A 22,621-nucleotide genomic window follows, 5' to 3' on the forward strand; every position below is an offset into this window, starting at 1 on the left:
AGAGAAGAAAGTCTTCCCTGGTCTTCCCTTTCAGAGACACTGGTGAGAGATGAGAGATGACTGAGCCGGCCTCCCCAAGCAAAGGGGATTCACCTGGAGATGAGCATTTGAAACTGCTCTTGGGTGCAGCTCAACCCGCCTCTCCATCTTTGCACAAACACTGGCTCTTGTGGGGCGCCCAGAATCCAACCCAAAGACTCATCCCCTGAAAAATGTCTCACTCCCCCTGGCCTCCTGCTGTGAATTTACTTGGTACACCCCGTCTTATCCCAGGACTCAAGCGTTATCAGAACTGGCAGCCCCGCAAGTGGCTGTGCGGCGGGTGCTAGCTGAGGCCACGCCCGGTAATTGATGAGCCATTCAGGGCCCTGCACCTGACCCAGGTTCTGACCCAGGGCTTGATTATCAATTAGTGTAAAGTAGCAGCACTGCAGGGGAAGGGGCAGTACCTGGGTGTGGGAGGGGCGGACCGGGGCTGGAGGAAGGTCTTCCCAGCGCACTAGCTGGGCGCAGTTCTGACCTCCCATCTCCAGGGTCTGACCTGCCTTCAGAGGTGAGTTGCATGCTGCGGGGGACTGGTGAGTGCTCGTCTTGGCGGCAGGGTGGACCCCAGCCCTAGCATTTTGTGTTGAAGCTTGAGAAAGAAGGGTTGCCTGTATTCCCAGCTCTGAGGGTAGAGTGGAGAGGGGAATCGGTGATACTGACTCTTCCTTGTACACTTTCTAGAAAGCCTTGTCTTATTCTTAGGATGAAGTCCCCCTCACCCATGGAATCCTGGTTAAATGGCCTTCCTGTCTTTAAGGTTTACCCACACGTGAGCCTGGGCTGCTGCCCATCTCTCTTTGCCCATCCTCTTCACCCTGGGCTGGGAATGTGTGTCCTCCGCGCTTTCACCTCCCCGGGGCCGAGGCAGCCCCGGGGTCCCAGTTCAAGGAGACTGCTGCGTGTCTGGGCCAATTTGCTAAATTATTTAAACAAGTAACTAAGAATCACGAGGACCCCAAATTGTCAGTTGGGGGAAGATGACAAAGGACTTGGTTGAAGAAAAAGGCTCATGGCCCAACAATTTTAATTTAGGTTTAAATAGCCTCAGATATGCAAAAACTATCCCAAGTTCTGCAGTGACAAATCTTCCTCCCATTCCTCTTTCCTACTTGCCCATTTCTATTCCCAAGGGCAATGCCCTTCTTAATTTCTTATGTGCATACAAACATATGCAAAGATCGGTTCTAATTTCCATCTTTTTACAGCAAATCTGTGCATTATGTGCATTGAATCCACCCCTCCCCCATTAACTGACCTTGGGATTTTCCATGTCCAGACGTAAGTGTCCTTGTTCTTTTTAACAGTTGTGTCATATTCCACTTCATGCATATACTGTGACTTATCTCCCCAGGCCCTTCTTGTGGACTTTGGGTTTGTCATCTACTGTCGTAAGCGATGCTGTGATGCTTCAGTTTAGACATGGATTTTTATCTGAGGGCACCTTTAGGATAAATGCCTGAAAGTGGAAGTGCTGGGTCAGAGGGTAACTGCATTGTCACTGTGGTGGATATTGCCTTCCTCCCTCTGATGGGGAAGTAGGAAGCAGACTGCTGAGAACCAGACAGGGCAGAATTTGAACCTCTTCTCCGTGCTTTCTAGCTATTTGCTCACCTGCTCAGAGCTTCAGTGTTTAAAACCTGTAAAATGTGGCCCACACAGCTGTGTGGATGAAATGGGACCAACTATGTAAAGTATTTGGTTCAGGGCCAAAGACACAGTGAGACCTCCAAGTGTCAGGAGGAGTGGAGTCTGGCCATATAGCTGCCCTCACATCTTGCCAAGGGCAGGCAGCCTGGGTACCCCCGGGTGTCTGAGAGCCAAGGATTGAGCCTGGTCTTCAAGGCATTGGTTCCAGTTGGAGGATCCTCTCCCCAGCCGTGCACATCGTCTTCTCCCTGGAGCTGCTAATACATCCTGAGAATGGAACACTGGGTCTCCTGAGGGCCTTCTGGGGATAGCTGTTGGGCAGCCTGAAGGAAGGCATTTGGTCTGCCTTAAATCCTCAGAGCTCTGGTCCCTGGCACAACCTCCAAGTAAACGCACTCTCTGCCATGTATTGAGTGTTTGCCACTGGCCTGATATAATTATGAGTGTTCTACACGCATGACTCCATTCAGTTCTCAGAATTATCCCCTAGGATGGGAAAGATTAAGTCACCACCAGCCAGACTCTTCATCATTCTACAGCCTCGCCCCATCCAAAGGGAACGTCTTGTTTGCAGGACCGCTGAGTTCTTCCACGTGTTCCCCTCTGGGGGGCACGTGGGGCAGGGTGGCAAGAGACACTGCGATGTGTGTGCAGTTTCCTGTTGCCCTCGTGTTTCTTTTTCTTTTTCTTTCTTAATAGCCATTCTAGGGGCTTCTCTGGTGGCACAGTGGTTAAGAATCCGCCTGCCAAGGCAGGGGACACGGGCTCGAGCTCTGGTCTGGGAAGATCCCACATGACATGGAGCAACTAAGCCCGCATGCCACAACTACTGAAGCCCACGTGCCTAGAGCTGTGCTCTGCAACAAGAGAAGCCGCTGCAGTGAGAAGCCTGTGCATCACAACGAAGGGTAGCCACTGCTCGCCACAACTAGAGAAAGCCCACGTGCAGCAACGAAGACCCAACGCAGCCGAAAATAAATAAATAAATTTATTTTTTAAAAAGTTAGCCATTCTTCTTTTTTTTTATATTTATTTATTTGGTTGCATGGGGTCTTAGTTGCGGCAGGCAGTTGTGGCACGTGGTCTCCTTAGTTGTGGTATGTGAACTCTTAGTTGTGGCATGCATGTGGGATCTAGTTCCCTGACCAGGGATCGAACCCGGGCCCCCTGCATTGGGAGCTTGGAGTCTTAGCCACTACACCACCAGGGAAGTCCTACCTCTTGTTTATTTTACCTGTGGCGGGGGTTGGGGGTGAGCCCTCATTTGAAAAGTATACAGTCAGATTAAAGGGTGAATTTGATTTTAGAGGATGGGAAATGCAGTCTGTGTGTCTAGAAGGAAAAACATAACTTACCTGGTACTAACATCTCAAAACGTGCGTGTGAAATTTTACCCTCAACACCATTGCTGCCAACATGTAGTATCACAAGTTAGTTGGTGACCAGTCTTTTGAATCCTCTCCCCCAGAGGAGTGTTCTCTGAGCCTTCTCAGTAGACCTGGAACATTGTGTCTGCGTGTCAGCATCTTTTCTCTCTCTTGCTACAGGGCATCGGGACGAATTGGAAACCCAGGATCTGGGTGACGGGCTCATTCCTCTAAGCCCTCGAACCTGGTAGCTCAGGTACTTCATCGATCAAAGACCATGAGTGAAGAGAAGGAAGAGGCCTCGTTCAGTATACTCACAATTTATGATGAACCAGAGAAGAGGAGGAATGTGCCCGAGAGCCCCGGCATTTCCTCCCAGCACGAGCACCATGCACAGTCCCAGCTGGGCGAAGCGTGTGGTCCCCCCGAGCAGCTCCCACGCTACCCGAGGCAGCATGACCTGGCTTATCAGGAGATGAGCTGTGTGAGTCCACAGCAGTGGGCCCCCCAGGCCCTGGACAGATCTGAGCTGCAGGCCACTCAGCTCTCCGAGGCAGAATCAGAAGAAGCAGAGCCTGGCCTCAGGTGGGTCTCACCCGAACAAGACTGGTGGGGGGAGCGAACTGTCTCGGGGAGAGGGATCCTGACACAGAGCTCTCCATCCATCTCATGCCCTGACTCCCCCTCTCTCCTCTGTGTGTCACAGCTCCCCACCAGGATCCGAGGTCGGTAAGTCCCAGCTGGGACGGTGCGGGCAGGCAGGATGTAGCCCATGGCTGGGCATTGGATGGGAGACCTGGAACGAGCTCCTGGGTGGAGAGAGCAGTCTTCTCCCTGGATCCCGTGACGCTGTTGCTGCCAGACCTCCTCTCTCTGAGTGGTTGGCCGCTGGTGTCTCCCTGCAGGTCAGCCTTGTCCTTCACCTCGTCCCAGTGAAGAAGTCTTGTCATTCCTCAGAGCAATTGTAAGTGTCTTTTTTTTTTTTTTTTTTAAACATGGCATCTTTCCCTTCCTGTTACCCCTGGAACAAGAAGCTCGTAGGAAGAAGGTGAGGGCATGCAGTGTGTCCACATCCTCACTCTCTCTCCCATAGGTGGTGGGTGCACTGGACTTCCTGCTTCTTTGGACCCAAGCTACCCTCCTCCCATCACCAGTGTGTAGGGCCTCAGCTGACAGGGTCACTTTTAGAGCTACATCCTAGGAGACTCTGAGCCAGGCTCTGCTCTCATTGCTTATACTCAGAAGTGTCTCAAAATGTGGCCTGTTTATGAGGGAGGCCATCCTGGGCTAGTGCAGAAGGATGTCAGTGGTCTGGGGACCCCAGCTGAGGACACAGTCCTGCCTGAGGGTCAGAGAGGAGCTGTTGGATGCAGGGTCAGGAATCGAGTCAGAGGACAGGGAAGGCTGTCCCCCATGGATGAGGGCAGGTCAAGGCTGTGACCCTTTCATGGGCACCCCAGCCTCCCGTTCCAGATGAAGTGGTGGTCAGGCAGATGACCCCACATAAGTCCTGGAAGGTTGGCAAACTCCGCCATGGAAAGAAAGTCCACTCCCTGGCCATCAGCAGCTCTACTCACCACGTGTACACGTGCGGCCATGGCTACATCAGGGTGTGGGATGAGAGTGCCCTGCATGCCTGGGACCACGCCCCCCAGGCCCAGCTGAACTTACAGGTGAGGGGTCATGCAGAAGGCTCAGGGAGCCTAGATGTGACCTGTGTCCTAATACTTGGAGCCCATGCTTCCAGGAGATGATTTGAGAATGTCACCCATTCCTACAGGACCGTCAGAACTGTGTCCTCACCTGCAAGCTGTCCCCCGATGAGCAAAGCCTGATCACGGGGGGTCTGTCCCAGACCCTGACTCTCTGGGACCTGGCGCCCACCCCTCGCATCAGGGCACAGCTGGCCTCCACAGGCCCCATGTGCTATTCCCTGGCTGTCTCCTCCAACGCCCAGATCTGCTTGGCTTGTTTCAAAGGATTTGTTGAGATTTGGGATTTGCAGAACCAAATCTTGATCAGGTATGACCTGGGGGAGGGCTGGACGGTGAGGCCTTGGGGAAGCCTGGGCCTCTTTTCCGACCTCACTCTCTCCTCTGCAGTAGGACTAGGTGAGTCGGTGTGGAGGACGCATTTGGGCTACGTATCTAGGGGCTTCCTGGGCCCGAAACTTCTGAGGGTCCAAGCAGTGCATGAACCTCTGAGTTGTTTTCCCGCCAGGAAGCACGAAGTCCCCATGTACGGGTCCCGATGTGTGGACATCACGGGCAATAAGTTCTGGACGGGAGGTGAAGACACCAGACTGTATTCCTGGGACCTGAGGAACTACCAGAGGCTGCAGCAACACGATTTACAGCATGAGGTGCCCGGACGGCTGCGGCTGTGCTGAGTGCAGTCCCCCTGGGGACTGGGAGTCGGTGCCCGCAGGAGCAGAGTCCGAGTTTGAAGAGGTGGCCACGAATGATGGCGCTGGCAGCTTTGTGCGCTGACCCCAAACCTCCTTCCAAACAGATCCTCAGCATTGCCCACGACCCCAGTGAGGAGTGGCTGTTAGTGGGCCTGAGAATGAGTGACATCGTAATCCTGCACACACACCGGAGGGAGAAGTTTAAGGCTGTCCTGCAGAAATATGTCTACCACCACAATCTCAAGTTTTCCTCCTGTGGTGAGTGAGCAGGCAGGGGACACCTCTGGGTGCCCTGTCACCTGACAAGGCATCTACTCACCTGTAGAGTCTGGGCCCAGCCTTATTTCAGGCTCTTAATTCCCCCCTCTCCAGCCCCAGCACTGGCCGGGCCAAGGTCCAGGGCCACCTTCCCACTGCCCTCGCCTCTGCTTCCTCCTGTCACCGGTGTTTCTCCCCTGCCAGCCTGGCTACCCTTCCTCCCTTCTTTTTCTGCTCACCCCCTCTCCTTTTCTGGCTCTGTCTGTAATGGTAGCTTCCTATGTGGAACCACAGCCCAAAGACATCGGCAGACGGAAGATGCTCGAAGCCCCATGTGGCTGTCCAGTTGTTCATTGCCCCTCACCACAATCCCGGGAGTGGCAGGAGGAAGCGGGCAGATGAGGGAATGGTTTGGGTCATGTCTCTGAGTTGTATAGATGGGGAAACTGAGGCAGAGAAGGAGTGATCCTTTCCCTGGTCTAGTCGGGAGCAGAGAGCTGGGACTGGAAGGCAGGCTTGGCCTCTGGCCCCTCCATCTGTCTTTCCTTCGCCAGGGAGCTATTTTGTGTCCACACTGGATGAGTCGATCCGCTGCATAGCTGCACCTTCTCTACAAAGATTGTTTCAGGTACTGGATGGAGGCGTGTGCAAACCCAGGCAGCTGGAGCTTCCAGCCCCAGCTCCCAGTTGGTCGGGCCCCAGAAATAGTGCTGGAAAGTACCTCTGAGATGGCAAACAGGGCCATTGAGTACATCGAGGGAACAAGGACTCAAGGTCCTAGGAACTCCTGGGCTCCACCTTGAGCCCTGAACCTGGCCCGGTCTCCAGACTGGGCCTCAGGTCTACACGGAGCCCTGAAACAGACCTGCGTGAAGTGTGCATCTCCGGCCCCAGTCTGGCCCCTGCATATCATTCCTCTGTGGCCTCTCTTTCCCTCCAGGTAGAGGAGTCTACAGACATCCTATGTTGTGATGTGTCTTCCGACAACCAGTACCTGGTCACGGGCTCCAAGAACAGTGCCACTGTTTACCAGCTCTTGTATTGAAACTTGCAAGCCACGGTCCTGCTGGTGAAGACCCAAAGAAGACCAGCGTGCTCGGAGGGTGACCTCGGGGTGCCAGGCAACTCTAACACCTCCCACAGCCCCACCTTCTCCTCCCTGGCTGGTCATCTGTCCATTCCCCTCCCACCCAGCACACACCTGGCCTGTTCTCCAGGTTTTTATTATGTAACTTAGGGATTTTTTCCTTTGTTATTTTTTCTACCACTGATTTCTTTATTTTGTAATTGATAAAATGGAAAAGCAAAAACCAAAATGGCTTGGATACCCGGTCAGTTCTTTCAAACAACAAACTCATCGTGATGGGTTGCTTATGCCCCCTTTCAGCAAATTCCAGGTTGGGGAAGGAATTTTAGACCAGACTTAGTTTCGTTTATAACTTTTCTGGAATTCTTGGACTCTTAAGAAAGCTCAAGAAGCAACGTATGTCCCTGTACAAACTTTCAGATTGTATCAGCGTGTTGGTAGACCAACAACACCCAACTCTTGACGCAGGTTAAGACTCCAGTCACTGGTCTAACCATATCCCAGGAAGAGCTGTCCTTTTAACTACCTACTTCGTGAAACCTCGCTTTATCTGAGGCTTTCAAAGTCCCGATCCTAATTCTGGCATTTTGTGCCGGTCAAAAGCTGCCTGTCTCTGTTTCCGGGCAACTTCCTCACGTTGGTGGGTGTGATATTTTGTCTGGCCTTTGCCAGGCTGAAAAAGCCCCAGCTCCCTGAACCAAGCCATATAGGCCTGCTTTCTGGTCTTTTCCATCCTCCCGCCTCTTTGCTTGGTGTTGGCATGGCTGAGACAGCTAGCTGTCCACTAACGTTTGTCGCTTAGAGTTCACCGGAAGAGGCACAAAGCCAGGGACAAAATGTACCATCTTTTGCATTGAGATATTATTGGGTCCTAGTTCTTGCTGATGGATCATGAATGAAGAATGTGTCTCCTTTCTGGGCCAATGCTAAAGGAGTGGGGTGTCCCCTCCAGGCTCTCTGTCCCCTTAGACCAGCTCCAGGCAAGCGATGTGAAGGCCCGAGGGGATTGCAAAACAATGAGATGGAAGCATCCCGTGTCCACAAATCACACGTGGAGAAAAGCTTCCCCCTTTGGGTTATTTCATGGGAGAGAAACTTGTATTCGAATTGTTATACATGTTGGAGCCTATTTGTTACTATAGCCCTGGAAATAGCAAACTTTTACTTAAAGGGCCAGATAGTAAATATTTTAGGCTTTGCCCTGTGGTCTTCGTCCCAATTACTCAACTCTGCTGCTGTAGCATGAAAGCTGCTATAGGCAACAGATAAGTGAATGCAACTGTGTGCCAATAAAACTTTATTTATGAAAACAAGCAGTGGGCCAGATTTGGTCTGCTGACTGTAGTTTGCTGACTCCTGTAGCCAGCGTGTCTCTAAATGATATATTTATTTAGCATCCATTGAAAAATATAATACAGACGGTAGAGTCCAACAGTAGGTCTATCCTACTGGGCTATAGTAACAAATAGACTCCCAGTGTCTCTATAACAAGTGTCCATCGATGGATGAATGGATAAACAAAATGTGATATTGTTATATATATAAAATATATATAATGGAATATTATTCAGCCTTTGAAAGGAAGGAAATTCTGACACTTGCTACAACATGGATGAAATTTGAAGACATGCTAAGTGAAATAAGTCAGACACAAAAGGATAATACTGTATTCCACTCATATGAGGTACTTAAGAGAGGTCATACACAGAGACAGGCAGTAGAATGGTGGTTACAAGGGGCTGAGGGGAGGGGGAAATGGAAGATTAATGGGTACAGAGTCTTAGTTTTGCAAGATGAACAAAGTTCTGGAGATGGATGGTGGTGATGGTTGCACAACAGTGTGGATGTGCTTAATGTCACTGACCTGTATACTTTAAAATGGTTAAGATGATAAATTTTATGTTATGTGTATTTTACACACTTTTTTTTTTAAATGTAGGGAATTATAAAGATCAAATTCACAATGGTGGTAAACTATGGAGACAGAGGTAGAGAAATTGGATCATAAAAGGATATAAAGGGAGCTTCAACTCTATCTGCAATGTTTATTTCTTCAAAAATAAGGCTTGTCAAAAATGAGTGCTTCGGGGCTTCCCTGGTGGCGCAGTGGTTGAGAGTCCGCCTGCCGATGCAGGGGACACGGGTTCGTGCCCCGGTCCGGGAGGATCCCATATGCCGCGGAGCGGCTAGGCCCGTGAGCCATGGCTGCTGAGCCTGTGCTCCGCAACGGGAGAGGCCACAGCAGTGAGAGGCTCGCGTACCGCAAAAAATAAAAAATAAAAATAAAAAAATTTAAAAAATGAATGCTTCGAAAGAAACCATCAACAAAGTGAAAAGAAAGCCCGCAGAAGGGGAGAAAACATTTGCAAAAATATTTCTGGTAAGGGATTTATATCCAAAAGGTGTAAAGAAGTCTTATAACTCAACAATAAAAGACAAGTAAACCAATTTTTAAAAGGGCAGAGGATTTGAATAGACATTTCTATAAAGAAGGTATACAGGGCTTCCCTGGTGGCGCAGTGGTTGAGAGTCCGCCTGCCAATGCAGGGCACACGAGTTCGTGCCCCGGTCCGGGAAGATCCCACATGCTGCGGAGCGGCTGGGCCCGTGAGCCATGGCTGCTGAGCCTGCGCGTCCGGAGCCTGTGCTCCACAACGGATGAGGCCACAACAGTGAGAGGCCCGCGTACCGCAAAAAAAAAAAAAAAAAAAAAAAGAAGGTATACAAATGGCAATAAGCACAGGAAAGGATGTTCAACATCATGAGGGAAATGCAAACCAAACCCTCAGTGAGATGTCACTTCACATGTGCTAGGATGGCTAGAATAAAAAGGACAGACAATAACAAGTGTTGCTGAGGACATGGAGAAATTGGAACCCCCATACCTTGCTGGTGGGATTGTAAAACACATCGCAGCCACTTTGAAAAACAGTTTGGTAGCTTTTCAAAGTGCTAAACATAGAGTTACCATGTGACCCAGCAATTCGATTCCTAGCTATATACCCAAGAGAATTGGAAACAAATGTAAGTTGGGAGGGTAATAACTGGAAATGATAAAGTAAAACAACTGTAAATTTTTTTTTTTCTGGAAAGAAGGCAAAACTCCAAATTAATAGTAGTCTTGATAAATCAAGTAGTGTTGTAATTTCAAGATTAATTACTAAAAGAATATGAAACAAAGGTACAGCTTCCAAACTAATAGAGGAAAAATACTGGAATAATAGAGTATAATAATATATAATAATATAAGTTTAATAAATTTTATTATTTATATTTATAATTGACACTTTTATTATTAACTCATTATTAATAGTATATTGTTTAATTTGATATTAATCTAGTATAAATAAAATTATATAATAACAAAGAAACACAAAACCTGACCAAATACTGAGCCATAAATTTCAGAGTATTTAATTCTTACAGAATATATTCTACGACCATGATGCAATTAAGATAGAAATAAATAATAGAAAACTAGAAATTTCCCTATTTTGGAAATTAAGAAATATATTTCTAAATAATTAGTAGAGGCTAAATCACAAAGTAACTGGAAGCTATTGTAAACTGAATAATCATAAACTGAAGGATTCAGCTAAAGCTATAGTTAGAGCTTGGCCATTCCCGGCTCATCAATGTCGCCCCACCTTGCTTTCCGGGGCCACGTAGGGGACCGGCACTGACAGCCGGTCTTGAAAGCTGGGTCTGGACTGGAGCGAGGTTACAGTCTCCGGAGACAGCCGAAAAAGAACGTGGAGACACGGCCTTGCTTCGAGTAGAGGAAGCTGGGGAAAAAGGAGATCGGAAGTGTTCTCGGAGACCGAGATTTTTCACGGATGTTGCGAGAGGAATTGAACCACTCAGCAGCGCAGTGTCCATTTCCTCGCAGTCGCGCCGATGCCGCACGTTTTCACATTTACGGGTTTTTATCTTATTATTATGGTAGAGGGGACAATGATCGTCCCTCGTGGCCGTGGCTTGCGGTTGAATGGGCTCTGTGTGGACCTAAGCATTTACTTATGTCCTCTGGCAGCACGTGGAATTCCCTTTACATGCTGGGCCCCGCGGGGCCTCTGTAAACACCATCCCAGAATGCAGATTATTTTCTGTGAATGGCAGCAAAACGCTCGAACTCAAGACCTTCAGATTATGAGACTGACGCGCTTCCCACTGCACCAAGAAGGCAAATATAGAAAAAGTCTTCCTTATCAATAAAGGGAAAGTGCCTGCAGCCCATTCCTCTGGCCAAGCCGCCTCCCAAGTGTCAGCGTCTCCCGGCCGAAATCCGGCAGGTCCCCGGACACGTGGGGAAGGAGGATCGCTCTTCGGCGAGAGGCGCCGTCTTGCGGTGGGAGGGTGGACCGCGCCTGCCGGGAGCGCAGCGGGTCCCGGGGAGGACGTGGGCTCGTGCAGCAGCTCGTGCCGGGGGACGGGATTGGGAAGGGGCGCGGCCGGTGGGGTTCTGCTGGGTGAACAGGAGGAGGCGGGGCAGAACACGCTAGGGCCAGGCGAGGGCGCAGGCGCCGAGGGAACCCGGAAGGCACGCGCCTGGCTTCGGCGCGAGGCCGGGCAGCGGGGACGCGAAGCGCACGGAGGAGGCGGCGCGAGCGGCTGTCTGAGACGAGGGCGTCCGCCCAGACGGCCACCGTCGCTTGAGCGCGCGGTGCGTGAGCTCAGACTCGTATTGCTGACAAACGGCGGGTGGACGAAGGCTGGAGGGGGCGACAGCGGCTGCAGGTGGGCATCGAGGGTGCCCCTGAATGGTGGGAAGGGCCCTGGGGCGCGGGCAGGTGGGGAGAGGAGGAGGAGAGAGGAGGGAGGGGCGCAGAGCAGTTGGGGGCGTGAACTTGCCAGGCCCTGGTCCGGGATTGGGCGTAGAGGTGAGGTAGGAGAAGGGAGAGAAGATTCCAGAAGACTCTTGAATGTGAATTCCGTTGGAAAACGGAGGGAGAAACTATGGTTGTCTTGGACTTGCTATCTTAGTCGTTTATTCAACCTTGTGGTTCTGTTTGTTTCCTTATTACATATAGGGCCTCGCATTTTGAAGGGCAGAGGAGTAGCAGCAAGGTTTTAGATCTTTTCATAAGAATGCAGGGTGGATGGATGAATGGATGAATGGACAGATGAGCAGAACATATAACTATCTCTAAGAAAGCATTCCTTCCTTACTTCTTCAGGGGAATTTCTGTTGCTGATGCCCGGAAGGGATGACTACAAACGAATCAGTACCCGCTCCCATGTGTCCAACGATTATTATGGGGTAGGATTACTACCTTGGACTGGGCAGCTTATTCTTTTTGTGGAATTCTTGTGGAAGTCTGGTTTCCACCGGGGAAACAATGTATTTTCATATCTGGTGGGTCTAGCCCCTTTTCCCCACTTGCCCCTTTCAGGGGTTTGGTGCTCAGTTGGACACCGGTTTCAGGTCATCTCTTGGACAGCTGTTCACACTGATTCCCCCTTCCTGTTCTGATTTCCTAGGGCACTTAGTGATAGTATTGCATCCTGTGGTCAATTGTTCCCTGTATGTCAGTTCTGTCTCCTCTCTTGACTCAGTGCTCTGTGACTCACAGGCAAGATCTGAGCCACCCCTGGAAACACCATTTTTAGAAGCATGCTCGGGGAGGTTCTGGACCCCACCCCCAAGCCACTCTCTGCTGACACCTCCTGCCTAGACTCAGTGCTGGAGGGGGCTTGTGCAGTGAGCAAAGAGCACTGCACGGGGTCAGGGCTTGGCATCTCTTTTCTCTCAGCCACTACCCAGCCTTGACCTTGTGGCTTCCCCTCCCGGTCATCCTGGGGTGGTACAAATTCTGCCCTGAGAACTGGAGGAAGAAACTGGCTGCAGGGCAGACAGCTCCCCCAAAGGGACAGGTTCTCAGGGGCTGTGAGAGCTGTGTCGCCAGAGCTCCCTCCTACCACCCCCGCCACCTTGAGAAGCTGCAGAGCAAAGGACACGGTTTGTTCCAGGAATCTCTGTAAACACACTTTTCAAGGTGTCCCAGTCTTGAGTGGCTCCTCAGTGCCTTTGGGGAAATATTCGGCCGATAAGGCTACCCCTTAGCCTCTCAGCCGGATGAGTCAGGCCATGCGCTGACCTGCAGACCCACCCAGGGCCTTCCTGCCTCCCAGCCTCTGCTGCTGCCTTCCTGCCACCTACCCATGCCTCCTAATCCGATGTCAGTCACCCCCAAAGTCCCTCTGGCCTGGGCTCCCCTTGCACAGCTGCCCAGAACTAGCGGAGAATGTTTCCCTCTCCATCACTTCCTTGCACCTCTACTCTTCCCCTGAGATGATTTCTTTTTCTTTGGGGCAGAGGTTGGTTTGGAATTTTCTGGATCCTCTGCAGCAGGTACACAAGAACTAGTTTTAGCTTATTGATTGATTACCATAGAGATTTCTCTGTAGACAGGCCTACAAAGGACCAGAAGATCTGAGGGTTCAGGCTTGGGATTGAGTGACTGCAGGAGATGTGATCAAGGCCAGGTAGGGGAGGACCTGTGGAAGAGGCAGGTGCAGCAGGGGAGGGCGCTTTGTAAGGAGTCGGACATTGGTGGCTGGGCAGTGAGGGGCTGAGGGGAAGGGCAGGCACCAGGGAACATGCGGCGAGGCCCTGGCCCTGTTTTCCCTCTTTCCCCGGGAATTTTGTACCATCATCTTCAGTCCTGAAATCCTTTCCTCTTCACACTTAACTCAGATGTGATGCCCATGAGTCCCACCCTCCATTCTTTAGTTGGCGTCTGGTCCTCCCCTGCCTCCCCGTCCCATTCCAGCTCTCTGCTCACCACAGATTGTGTCTGAGACACCCAACACATCATAACCTCCATGTGGATAGGCAGGGTCACCTTCTCAGACTCTGTCCCCACGCACCCATCCCAGCGCCTCATACATGAAAAGCCATCTCTATCCGGGTGTTTCTTGAGCCAGTGATTTCAAGGATGCAGTGAGAGGAAAAACTGCTTTGTGTATGCTAGACCCCTGATATGACTTCATCAACAGAGTCCTGGGGGGTTCTGCAGAGGGACACTAAGAAAGAAGGAGAAACCCTCAGGGAGGTACAGGGTCAGGAAATCCATCATGCAGAGTGAAGCTGCCCAGGGTCTCAGGATAGGGATGCCTGCAGTTTTCCAGTATTTCCTCCAGGGGGCAGCCTTGCCTTGCCTCTAAACTCCTGAATGCCTTGCAGGTGGTTGCAAAGACTCCTGCTTAGAGGACCTGGACTCTGTTCTCAGCTTTGACACTGACTGGCTGTGATCTTGAGAAAGTCTCTTCCTTTTCTGGGTTTGTTTCTCCTTTATGAAACGACAGGGTCAATCCCTTCCTGCCCATTCTAGGATCCAGCATCACGTAACTTCACCCTGGGCTATGGCCATGCAGCGTAAAGAGTGGGACTTAGTGCTGCGCTTTCTACCTCTCATAATGTCATTAGAATCCAAGGTCTTGGAAATAAGGATGCATGGCTGCTGGAGTGACATGCCTCTGTTCACCCCAGGTCTGCCTTGATTGGTTGTCTTAACCTCTCTGTTCCCATAAAATGGTGATCATACCTGAATTTACCTCATTGGGCTGCTGGAAGATTGGAGGGAGATACCATTCTAGAGTTTGCAGAATACACCTAGCTTGGGAAGGCAGCTGTGGTGACAGGTACTCATCACTGATGGTTTGACCACTCTCAGCTGGAGGACTCCCCTGGTCTTGCTGAGCCTTCCCTATTCACCGCCTGGTGTGGCGGGTTCAGCTGTTCGCTAGGACCCTGTTAGGGTGTAGGAGCACCCCTGGGGCTGCCAGATCCCTGTCCTGTCTGTTGTATTCCCCTGGTTCCCAAACCCGGCTGCGCATTGGAATAACTGAGAGACTCTTGCTAATCATCCATAGAAAAGGATTTATTTATAGTGTGAAGTTTATCACACTTAGAAATTAAATTCATTCATACTTACAGAGGTGGTAGGAGTTAAACTAAGAAGGTGATTCTGTAAATGATTCTATAGGTGGAAACAGTTTAGGCAGTGGTCTTTATAATGGTCAAACAGTTTTTTTAAACTCCAAGCCTCAGATTATTGTCTGCATATACCCCTTGGGCAAAAGGAAGTTCGTACTTGGGGGGAGCACAGATTGTATCTTCTCTAAATAGGTCTAAGTGGAACCGTAGGTGGAAGGGTGGCGCAGAAGGTCCTCCTAGATAAGACAGCGGTCTTCCCTAAGACAGTGGTCTTCCCGGTGCGGCGGGCATCTTCGTCTCCATGTGATCATGGAAATTGTGGAAATGACAGGTGACCTGTGACATCGAGCTCTCTAGAAGAGAAGGGTTTCTTGCATCTGTTGGTGGGGCCCCAATGAACCAGCCAGGAGGCAGGCACTGCACTGGAGGGCTCAGGTGACCCCTGGGAATGGTTGTCAGGGCTTCCATTACGGGCCGGGCTCCCAGAAAAGGAAGAGTCTTAAGGCCCCATAGGTTGGCTTATTATTGATACTGGGAGCAAGATTTCACCTGTTTTTGGTGGCTGGGCCAGAGGAACTCTGGTAGTTGAGAGTGTCTTCCAGGAAGTTTCTGGTGGACTGCTTACTTCTTGGAGCTATTTTGTGGGGCACAGTTTGTTGATATTAAAGTTCATATGGAAAATAAACCTGCTAGAATATCCTGGGAAACACTGAAACAAAAGAGCAGGGCAGGGGCTGGAGGTGGTAGGTAGCTACCAGACATTAAAACAAACTGTAAAAGCATCTGTAATTAGGACAGAGTGGCCTTGGCACATGAATAGACAGACCAATGGAACAGAACAGAACATGCAGAAATAGACCTAAGTACAAATGGAAATTTAGTATATGACAAAGATGGGATCTCCAATCTCAGAGGCAGTGATAGACTTTTTTTTTTTTTTTTTCGCGGTACGCGGGTCTCTCGCTCTTGTGGCCTCTCCCATTGCGGAGCACAGGCTCCAGACGCGCAGGCTCAGCGGCCATGGCTCACAGGCCCAGCCACTCCGCGGCATGTGGGATCCTCCCCGAACCGGGGCATGAACCCATGTTCCCCTGCATCAGCAGGCGGACTCTCAACCACTGCGCCACCAGGGAAGCCCTAGACTTTTAAATAAATGGTGCTGGGACAACTGAGTAGTCTTTTCAAAAAAGATAAAAATGAATTCACAGCTCACACCATATAGAAGAATAAACTCAAATGGATCATGAATTTAAATGTAAAAAAATGAAACCATGGAAGTACTAGTGGAAAGAAAAAAGCATTCCTGTTTTTATTTTAATGTATTTATTTATTTATTTTTGGCTGCTTTGGGTCTTTGTTGCTGTGCGCGGGCTTTCTCTAGTTGGGGCAAGCGGGCTTCTCATTGCGCTGGCTTCTCGTGTTGCCGAGCACGGGCTCTAGGCACGTGGGCTTCAGTAGTTGTGGCACGCAGGCTCAGTAGTTGTGGCTCATGGGCTTAGTTGCTCCGCGGCATGTGGGATCTTCCTGGGCCAGGGATCGAACCCACATCCCCTGCATTGGCAGGCAGATTCTTAACCACTGCACCACCAGGAAAGCCCAATTTCTTGGTTTTGATCATTGCATGACAGTTACCTGAGGGTTAATGTTTGGGGAAGCTGGGTAAAGGGTATTATGGGAACTTTGTTATTTTCAAACTGTTTTATAATTCTGAAAATTACTTTAAAAGGAAAAGTTAAAAGTTAAAAACAAATAAATAAAAGTGGAAGCCCTCAGGCCTTCCTTCAGAGATTCTGATTCAGTAAATTTTAGAAATGGTCTTGAGGATTGTACTTTTCACAAACTTCTTAGGTATTTCCAGTATTCAAGTGTAAATTCTCCCGGATCAGGTGACCATTAACATCTTCATTCATTAGCTCAAGAAGTAGTTGAATGAATAGTCAACAGACATCAGTGGGTGAAAACAGAATAAATGAATGAATCAATAAAAATAGGGCAGGTGTGCATGGCAAGGGGCAGAGTGATATGGGCTGTGGGAGTGGGCAGTTTTTTTTGGTTTTTTTTTTGCGGCACGCGGGCCTCTCACTGCTGTGGCCCCTGCCGCCGCGGAGCACAGGCTCCGGACGTGCAGGCCCGGTGGCCATGGCTCACGGGCCCAGCAGCTCCGCGGCATGTGGGATCTTCCTGGACCGGGGCACAAATCCGTGTTCCCTGCATCAGCAGGCGGACTCCCAACCACTGCGCCACCAGGGAAGCCCAAGTGGGCAGTTTTATAAGTTTCTGTGTTGGGAATACATACAACTTCCATGCTGTTAATTAAAAAAAAAAAAAAAAAAAAAGCTCCCTCTGAATCAGACTTTCTGCTTTAACTAAATCCCCAAATTCTTTTACTCAAAATATGTTTATTAGTGGTTTTGTGTGCTAATTTTTGTGAATGGTGTCATGGGGACAAAAAATAAAAAGACACAGCTCCTGCCCCCAGGGAGTTTATGGTTCATTGCGTTAAGGTATACACGGGGAACTAACTCTAATAGGGGCCAGGGTGTGGTCAAGACTCAAGGGGGCTTGGATTTGGCCTGAGCTGGCAGGAGGGCGGGGAGCAGTTGGTCTGTTGGGAAGTGGGGGAAGGGAACAACCTAAGAGGCAGTTGGGAGGCGGTTCTGAGCAGAGAGGATATTGGGGGAATGAGGAAGCTGCTGGAGAGGGATGGTCCAGGGCCAAGTTTCAGGTCTTAAAGGACCAGATGCAGGATACAGTGCTGTGAGCCGAAATAGGAGAGCTAGGAGGGGACGCTGGTTGGAGGGATAGGTAAGTCCTGTATTGATTGTGCTTGGCTCTGCGAGAGGCACCTGAGGACAGATTCCTGCTCTCCAGGACCCCACACTGGGGATGGAGACCAGCATGGCCACCCTTCTGGATAGAATGAACTTAGGAGGTACAAGGCATGAGCTAACAGGCTCAGGCTAGAGGGAGGGGCTGGGAACTTGGGGTGGGTTAGGTTTCAGAGGAAGACAGACATCCATGTGGATCTATATCCCACTGGCCTTTGGAAATATGGTTCTGTTGATCAAAGGAGAAGACCAAGGCCGAAGACAAAAAGTTGAGATTGGTCAGAGCTGTCAGAGGAGGAATTGTGGAAGGAGAATGTGTAGCTTGAGGGTCATGGAGGAGCCATGGAGAGTCCTGGGCCATCTCACTTGGAGGCCATATGAAAGCGTGGTTAGGAGAGGGGTGCTTGACATGGTAACCCAATTCAAACCCTTCTTGTGTGCATGTAAAACTCTGTCCTTGAGCTTTCTCATCTTTAAATCAGGGAATGAATAGAACCGATCTCAAAACATTATTGTAGGATGTAATGGGCTTGTGTTTTTATATGGGTACGGTACTCAACAGATGCTACCATTAATTACGGAAGGAGAAGAGATTGAAGGAGCAACTCAAAGGGATACCAAGGTGGTGCTAACTTTCTGAGGCCTTGGGAAGAGCAGGGGTTAAGAAGTAGAAAGTGTAAGGTCGGATCTTAACAAACGGCACCGCGAAATGGAGGAAAGCTTCAAGTGAGCTTTATTAGGGAGCGCTCCCGGCCGAGGTTCACTGGTCCGAGAGAAAGGGGCCAGAGAAGTCACTTGCCCCCGGGCGAGGGTTGGGCAAGATTTTATAGGGGAAGAAGGGAAAGGGGTGTGGTGAATCTGGGAGGGCGCAGGGTATTCCTTATTTGGTGGTCTTTTCGGGTATCCTGGGGGACCGTTAGTCCCGCCCCTCGAAAGGCAGGAAGGCTGGGCTGGGTTCAAAGTCCCCAGGTCAGTTCCTGGAACTGGGTGGTCCGGAATGTCTCCAGGGCAGTTACTGGAACTGGGTGGTCGGGAGAATTTCGGTCTGATGCAACCTGTGCATCTGATTTTGTTCCCCTGCCTCGGGCCAGTTGGCCTTACAGAAGGGAGTCCTCGTGTTATGGAGCAGCAGGTAGATGCCAGCTATGGAAAGTGCCTTATCACAGATAATTCGTACTAACCTTAAGAGGGAGTTTCTGTTTTCATCCTGGCTCTGTGGTGGAACAAGCCCAAGGTCACAAGAGAATGACTTAAATTTCCTGTTCTGATCTAGACCTTGAGTCTTAAATGGCCCTTGGGTGGAAGGCTGGCCTCCCATGCATATCGTCAGCTGGAGGAGACCTGCCAAGGCCAAGGCTCTACCAAATGCTGGTGACCTTGAGATGAACGAGCCTCTAGCCGTACCCTCAGTGAGCTCCCAGGATGAGGGTTCCTGTAGCCCCTTCCTCCATTGTACCATGTCCGATACACCCCAGAAGGCCTGTCCAAGGACCAGACTCCACCCTGGCTTCAATGCCTTCTATGGCTCACTGTGGCCTCCAGCCCAGGAACTGAATCAGCTCTACCCCGCAGTCCTCTGTCTGCTTTCAGGGCCTTGTCTGTGTTCTGAGCCACTCCCCCAACCCAGCTTTATTTCTCACTGCTGCCCAATCCTTACCTGGTGCCCTGGTCACACTGATCCCCTTCCTGCCTTATTAATACCCTTCATTCATCTTGGTCTTTTGGCCTGAAAGGCTGCCTCTGCCTCCACCAGCCACTGAAATCTCACCCACCCCCTCTCACAAGTGCAGCCTGCAGGAAACCTTCCCTGGCCACACATCAGTCCACACTGATCTTTTTCCCTTCTCTTTCTTCCTAGATTTAGAGATGGTCCCACAGCGTGACTCAAGGTGAGAGGTTATGCTTGGCTGATATCGTGTGTGTGTTTTGAGTTACATATGAGGATGGAAGTGCCTTGAGCCGGGATGGTAACTTAGCCATCTCTGGGATGCCCACAGTCCGCATGCTGAGAGCTATGGGGAAGTTCCAAAACCTCACCAAACTCGCGCCACTGTTTATGGCCATTTGGTGCCCAGGCCCAGCTCTGGGTGCTGTGGGAGAAAGAGTACTGGACCGGGAGTCAGGGTTTTGAGGTCTGTGCCATCCCACCCAACGCATCGCCAATGTCTGAGCAGATGGACTTCAACCTCTACATCTGTAAACCAGGTTTGGTGTAGGACTAGGATCTCCCCAAGGGCCCTTCTGGTTACTAAGACCAGCATTCCTCAAATCTTAATACGCAAACAAATCCCCTGGAGATCTGGTTGAAATGCAGATTCTGATTCAATAGGTTTGGGGTGGGTCCTGAGATTTTTGCATTTCTAACAAGCTCCCAGGTGATGTTGATGCTGGTAGTCTGTGAACCATGCTTTGAGTTACAGTGGTCTATCTAGCCCCGTGGTTCTCACCCTGGCTGAAATGTAGAATGGTCTGAGAGGTTGCTGCTTCTCCTCGTCTATACTTTCTCTGTTAAACAAAATTAAAGTTCTTGTGGGGAGACCAAAAAGTGTGATGCTGGCTTGCACCCCGGGCCAGTTAAATCAGAATTTCTGGGGGTGGGAACCTGGCGTCAGTGTTGTTTAAATCTCCCCAGGTGAATCTGATTTGCAGCCAAGGTTAGGAACGGCTGCTCTACCTCCTGGGCAGAGAATTTAACAAGTTAGCTGTTTTCAGGTAAAGCTTTGGTCTTCTGCTGCCCCCTGGTGGCAGCACAGATTTCTAGCTCAAGATGATTTCTTCCAAAGGAGACAGGAGTATCAGGATAATGCTGCTGTCCAGGGTGAATGGGTTTCCCTGCACCTTCAGGACCCACTCTGCCATGAGCGAGGGTGTATAACAGCCATAATGGCCTGCAGAGAATGTGCAGAGAAACTTCTCTCGGCACGACACCTTTGCCCCTTTTCTTCTTTCCTGGGATGAATCCTCTTTCTTAGAGGCAAAGGATGGTTTCAACTTTGCTGAATCCCCTGCATAAGAAATACTTCCCACGTATTGAATTCTCAAGTGTCCAGATTGTGGATAGGCTTGTGCAGGATTCAGGAAACCAAGTGCTCCTTGGCAGGGTCAAAGTGTGAGGGCTGGGAGAGTCACAGGAATCCATTCAGACACGGACCTTGTCAGAGAGGGGAGCTGCAGCCAGGAAAGGTGGGTGGCTTCTCTAGCTGGACAGCCACTGTGACCCATGGTGAATTAGGAGGGGAGGGAGGAATAGGAAGCAGCTGGGACAAGGGACAAGTGAGGAAGGGTATTGGCTGTGTATGTTCCATCCCCCACAAATGCCTTCCCCTCTCTCCATATCTGTCTTCCTGTGTTTCCTCCTCAAAGCTCAGCTCAAACACCTTGTCTGCCATTAGAGCCCCTCCGATCCATTTCCCTGGTACTTTATCCTCCTTTCTACTCCCCCAGCCCACTGCACTCCATCAAATCTTTGTCTCACTATGTTTCCTTGGTTGTCTGCCTCACTCAAGAAATTCCATGGTGGGTGGAAGAGTGTCTTGTCATTTCCATCCCCAAAGTACTGGACCCAGTGGCTGGCCCGCATAAAGCCATCAATAGATGATGCTGGGTGGACACATTCAGGGAAGCAGTCAGAGAGACAAAGGGTCTTGTACACGGTGGACATGATTTTCTTATCGACTGGGATCTTGAGGGTTCCCCCAGGGGTGATGCAGAGCAAAAGGAAAATCTCCCCAGGAGGGGTTTGCTCTGAACCCAGCCCTCAGCTTTCCTGGGTGGGCACCACAAGAAATCTGACAGGTAGACCTAAGGTTTGGGTTACTTAGCAGTTAGCCACAGGGGGCGCTGTGGCTTCACCTAGATTCCTAGCTCTGGTGCCCTAGGCCTCTCCCTCTTGACCAGAATTGCTGACCCCAGTGGCAGGATGCCCACAAGCGGACTGCAGCAGCTCAGAGCCTCCCGGCATGGCTGTCTGCAGTTGGCTGGCTCCTCTCCAGACCGAGTGCAGTGGGGAGGGAGGAGTCCCGTCCACATAGCCTGCTCTGTGTGGGATGAGGAGGAAGAAGGTTCTGATGATGTTACCAGCTCAGGAATGCACCCTGGCCCAGGCCAAGAGCGCAGGTCTAGTCCCTACCTCACCGCTGACTTTGTGATCTTGACACATTCACTTCCCCTCTCTGGGCCTGTTTCTCCTCCATCAGATGGCAGGGTTCATCCCTTCCAGCCTAGGATGGAAAAAGCCACCCTTGCCCAGCTACAGGGATCTGACATCCAGTCAGGAAAAGGTGCTGGGACTGTTTTAGAACGAGCCTAAATAGGGTCCAGACGTGGGCAATATGCTACCTTTTCTGTAAGTTGTCAGAACCCACCGGGCAGGTATGACATGTTGATTTCTGGCTACACTAGTGTCCCATACCAGTAAGAAATATCCAGAGAAGGGATGCTCTGGTTATATAGTGCTTGTCCCAGAGGGGGAGTGGGTGACTGAAAGGAATAGCTGGGTAGTGGTCGGTGGGGGAGCTTAGCTTTAGAGTAATGTTTACTCATTTAAAAAACTGGTCTGGCGCTCATACGGCAAAGGGGTAACATCTGTAGAATCTGGTTGGCTGTTGTTTTCTGAAACAAAAATTTTAGATTTGAGTATGTGTATTTGCAAAGTAGAAGAAAAAAATGTGCCTCGGAATATAGTTTGCCTGAATGCTGTCTCTTCATTGTCACAGGCCTCTGGATGCAAAGGTGCCCTGCTGGGTGGTTTTCAACAGGAACCTGTGGATCAGACTAAAGTGTGACCACCAGGAAATGAAGACACGGGACGAGCCCTGGCGCATGAATGTCCAAGTCCGGCATCAGTCTCAGCCAGAGGAGGAGAGTGAGGTTGGTCCCTGCAGGACCGCTGGCCCGCCTCGTCCACAAGCAGCCTCTTGCTGTGAAACAAAAGCAGAGACAGACTGAGGGAACCGAGGAGCGGTTCAATGGAGGAAAAAATAAGGAAACCTCAGGGACTCGTCATTGCTCCTTGATTTCTAGGTATTGGCTGGCTGCTGGAGG

General features: G+C 50.4%; 1 protein-coding gene across 1 annotated transcript; it reads left to right on the top strand.

The window, feature by feature from the left end:
* Nucleotides 1-3,336: 3,336 nt before the first annotated feature.
* TLE7 (TLE family member 7) lies at nucleotides 3,337-6,811 on the top strand. Its single transcript, XM_030863794.2, has 9 exons — nucleotides 3,337-3,644; nucleotides 3,766-3,788; nucleotides 3,965-4,023; nucleotides 4,520-4,732; nucleotides 4,840-5,081; nucleotides 5,280-5,421; nucleotides 5,571-5,724; nucleotides 6,279-6,352; nucleotides 6,665-6,811. Exons 1-9 carry the CDS (start codon nucleotides 3,337-3,339, stop codon nucleotides 6,767-6,769), a joined length of 1,320 nt encoding a protein of 439 aa, XP_030719654.1. The 3' UTR covers nucleotides 6,770-6,811.
* Nucleotides 6,812-22,621: the final 15,810 nt, after the last annotated feature.

This window comes from Globicephala melas, chromosome 19 (assembly GCF_963455315.2).
Source record: "Globicephala melas chromosome 19, mGloMel1.2, whole genome shotgun sequence".
Taxonomy (NCBI): Eukaryota; Metazoa; Chordata; class Mammalia; order Artiodactyla; family Delphinidae; genus Globicephala; species Globicephala melas.

What these genes read in the sequence shown, in the direction of transcription:
- TLE7 (XM_030863794.2), top strand. Translation starts at nt 3,337, where the DNA reads ATGAGTGAAGAGAAGGAAGAGGCCTCGTTCAGTATACTCACAATTTAT. An exon ending in CCCACCAGGATCCGAGGTCG is followed by an intron (nt 3,789 to 3,964) that starts GTAAGTCCCAGC and finishes GTCTCCCTGCAG; the next exon opens with GTCAGCCTTGTCCTTCACCT. An exon ending in TCTCAAGTTTTCCTCCTGTG is followed by an intron (nt 5,725 to 6,278) that starts GTGAGTGAGCAG and finishes TTCCTTCGCCAG; the next exon opens with GGAGCTATTTTGTGTCCACA.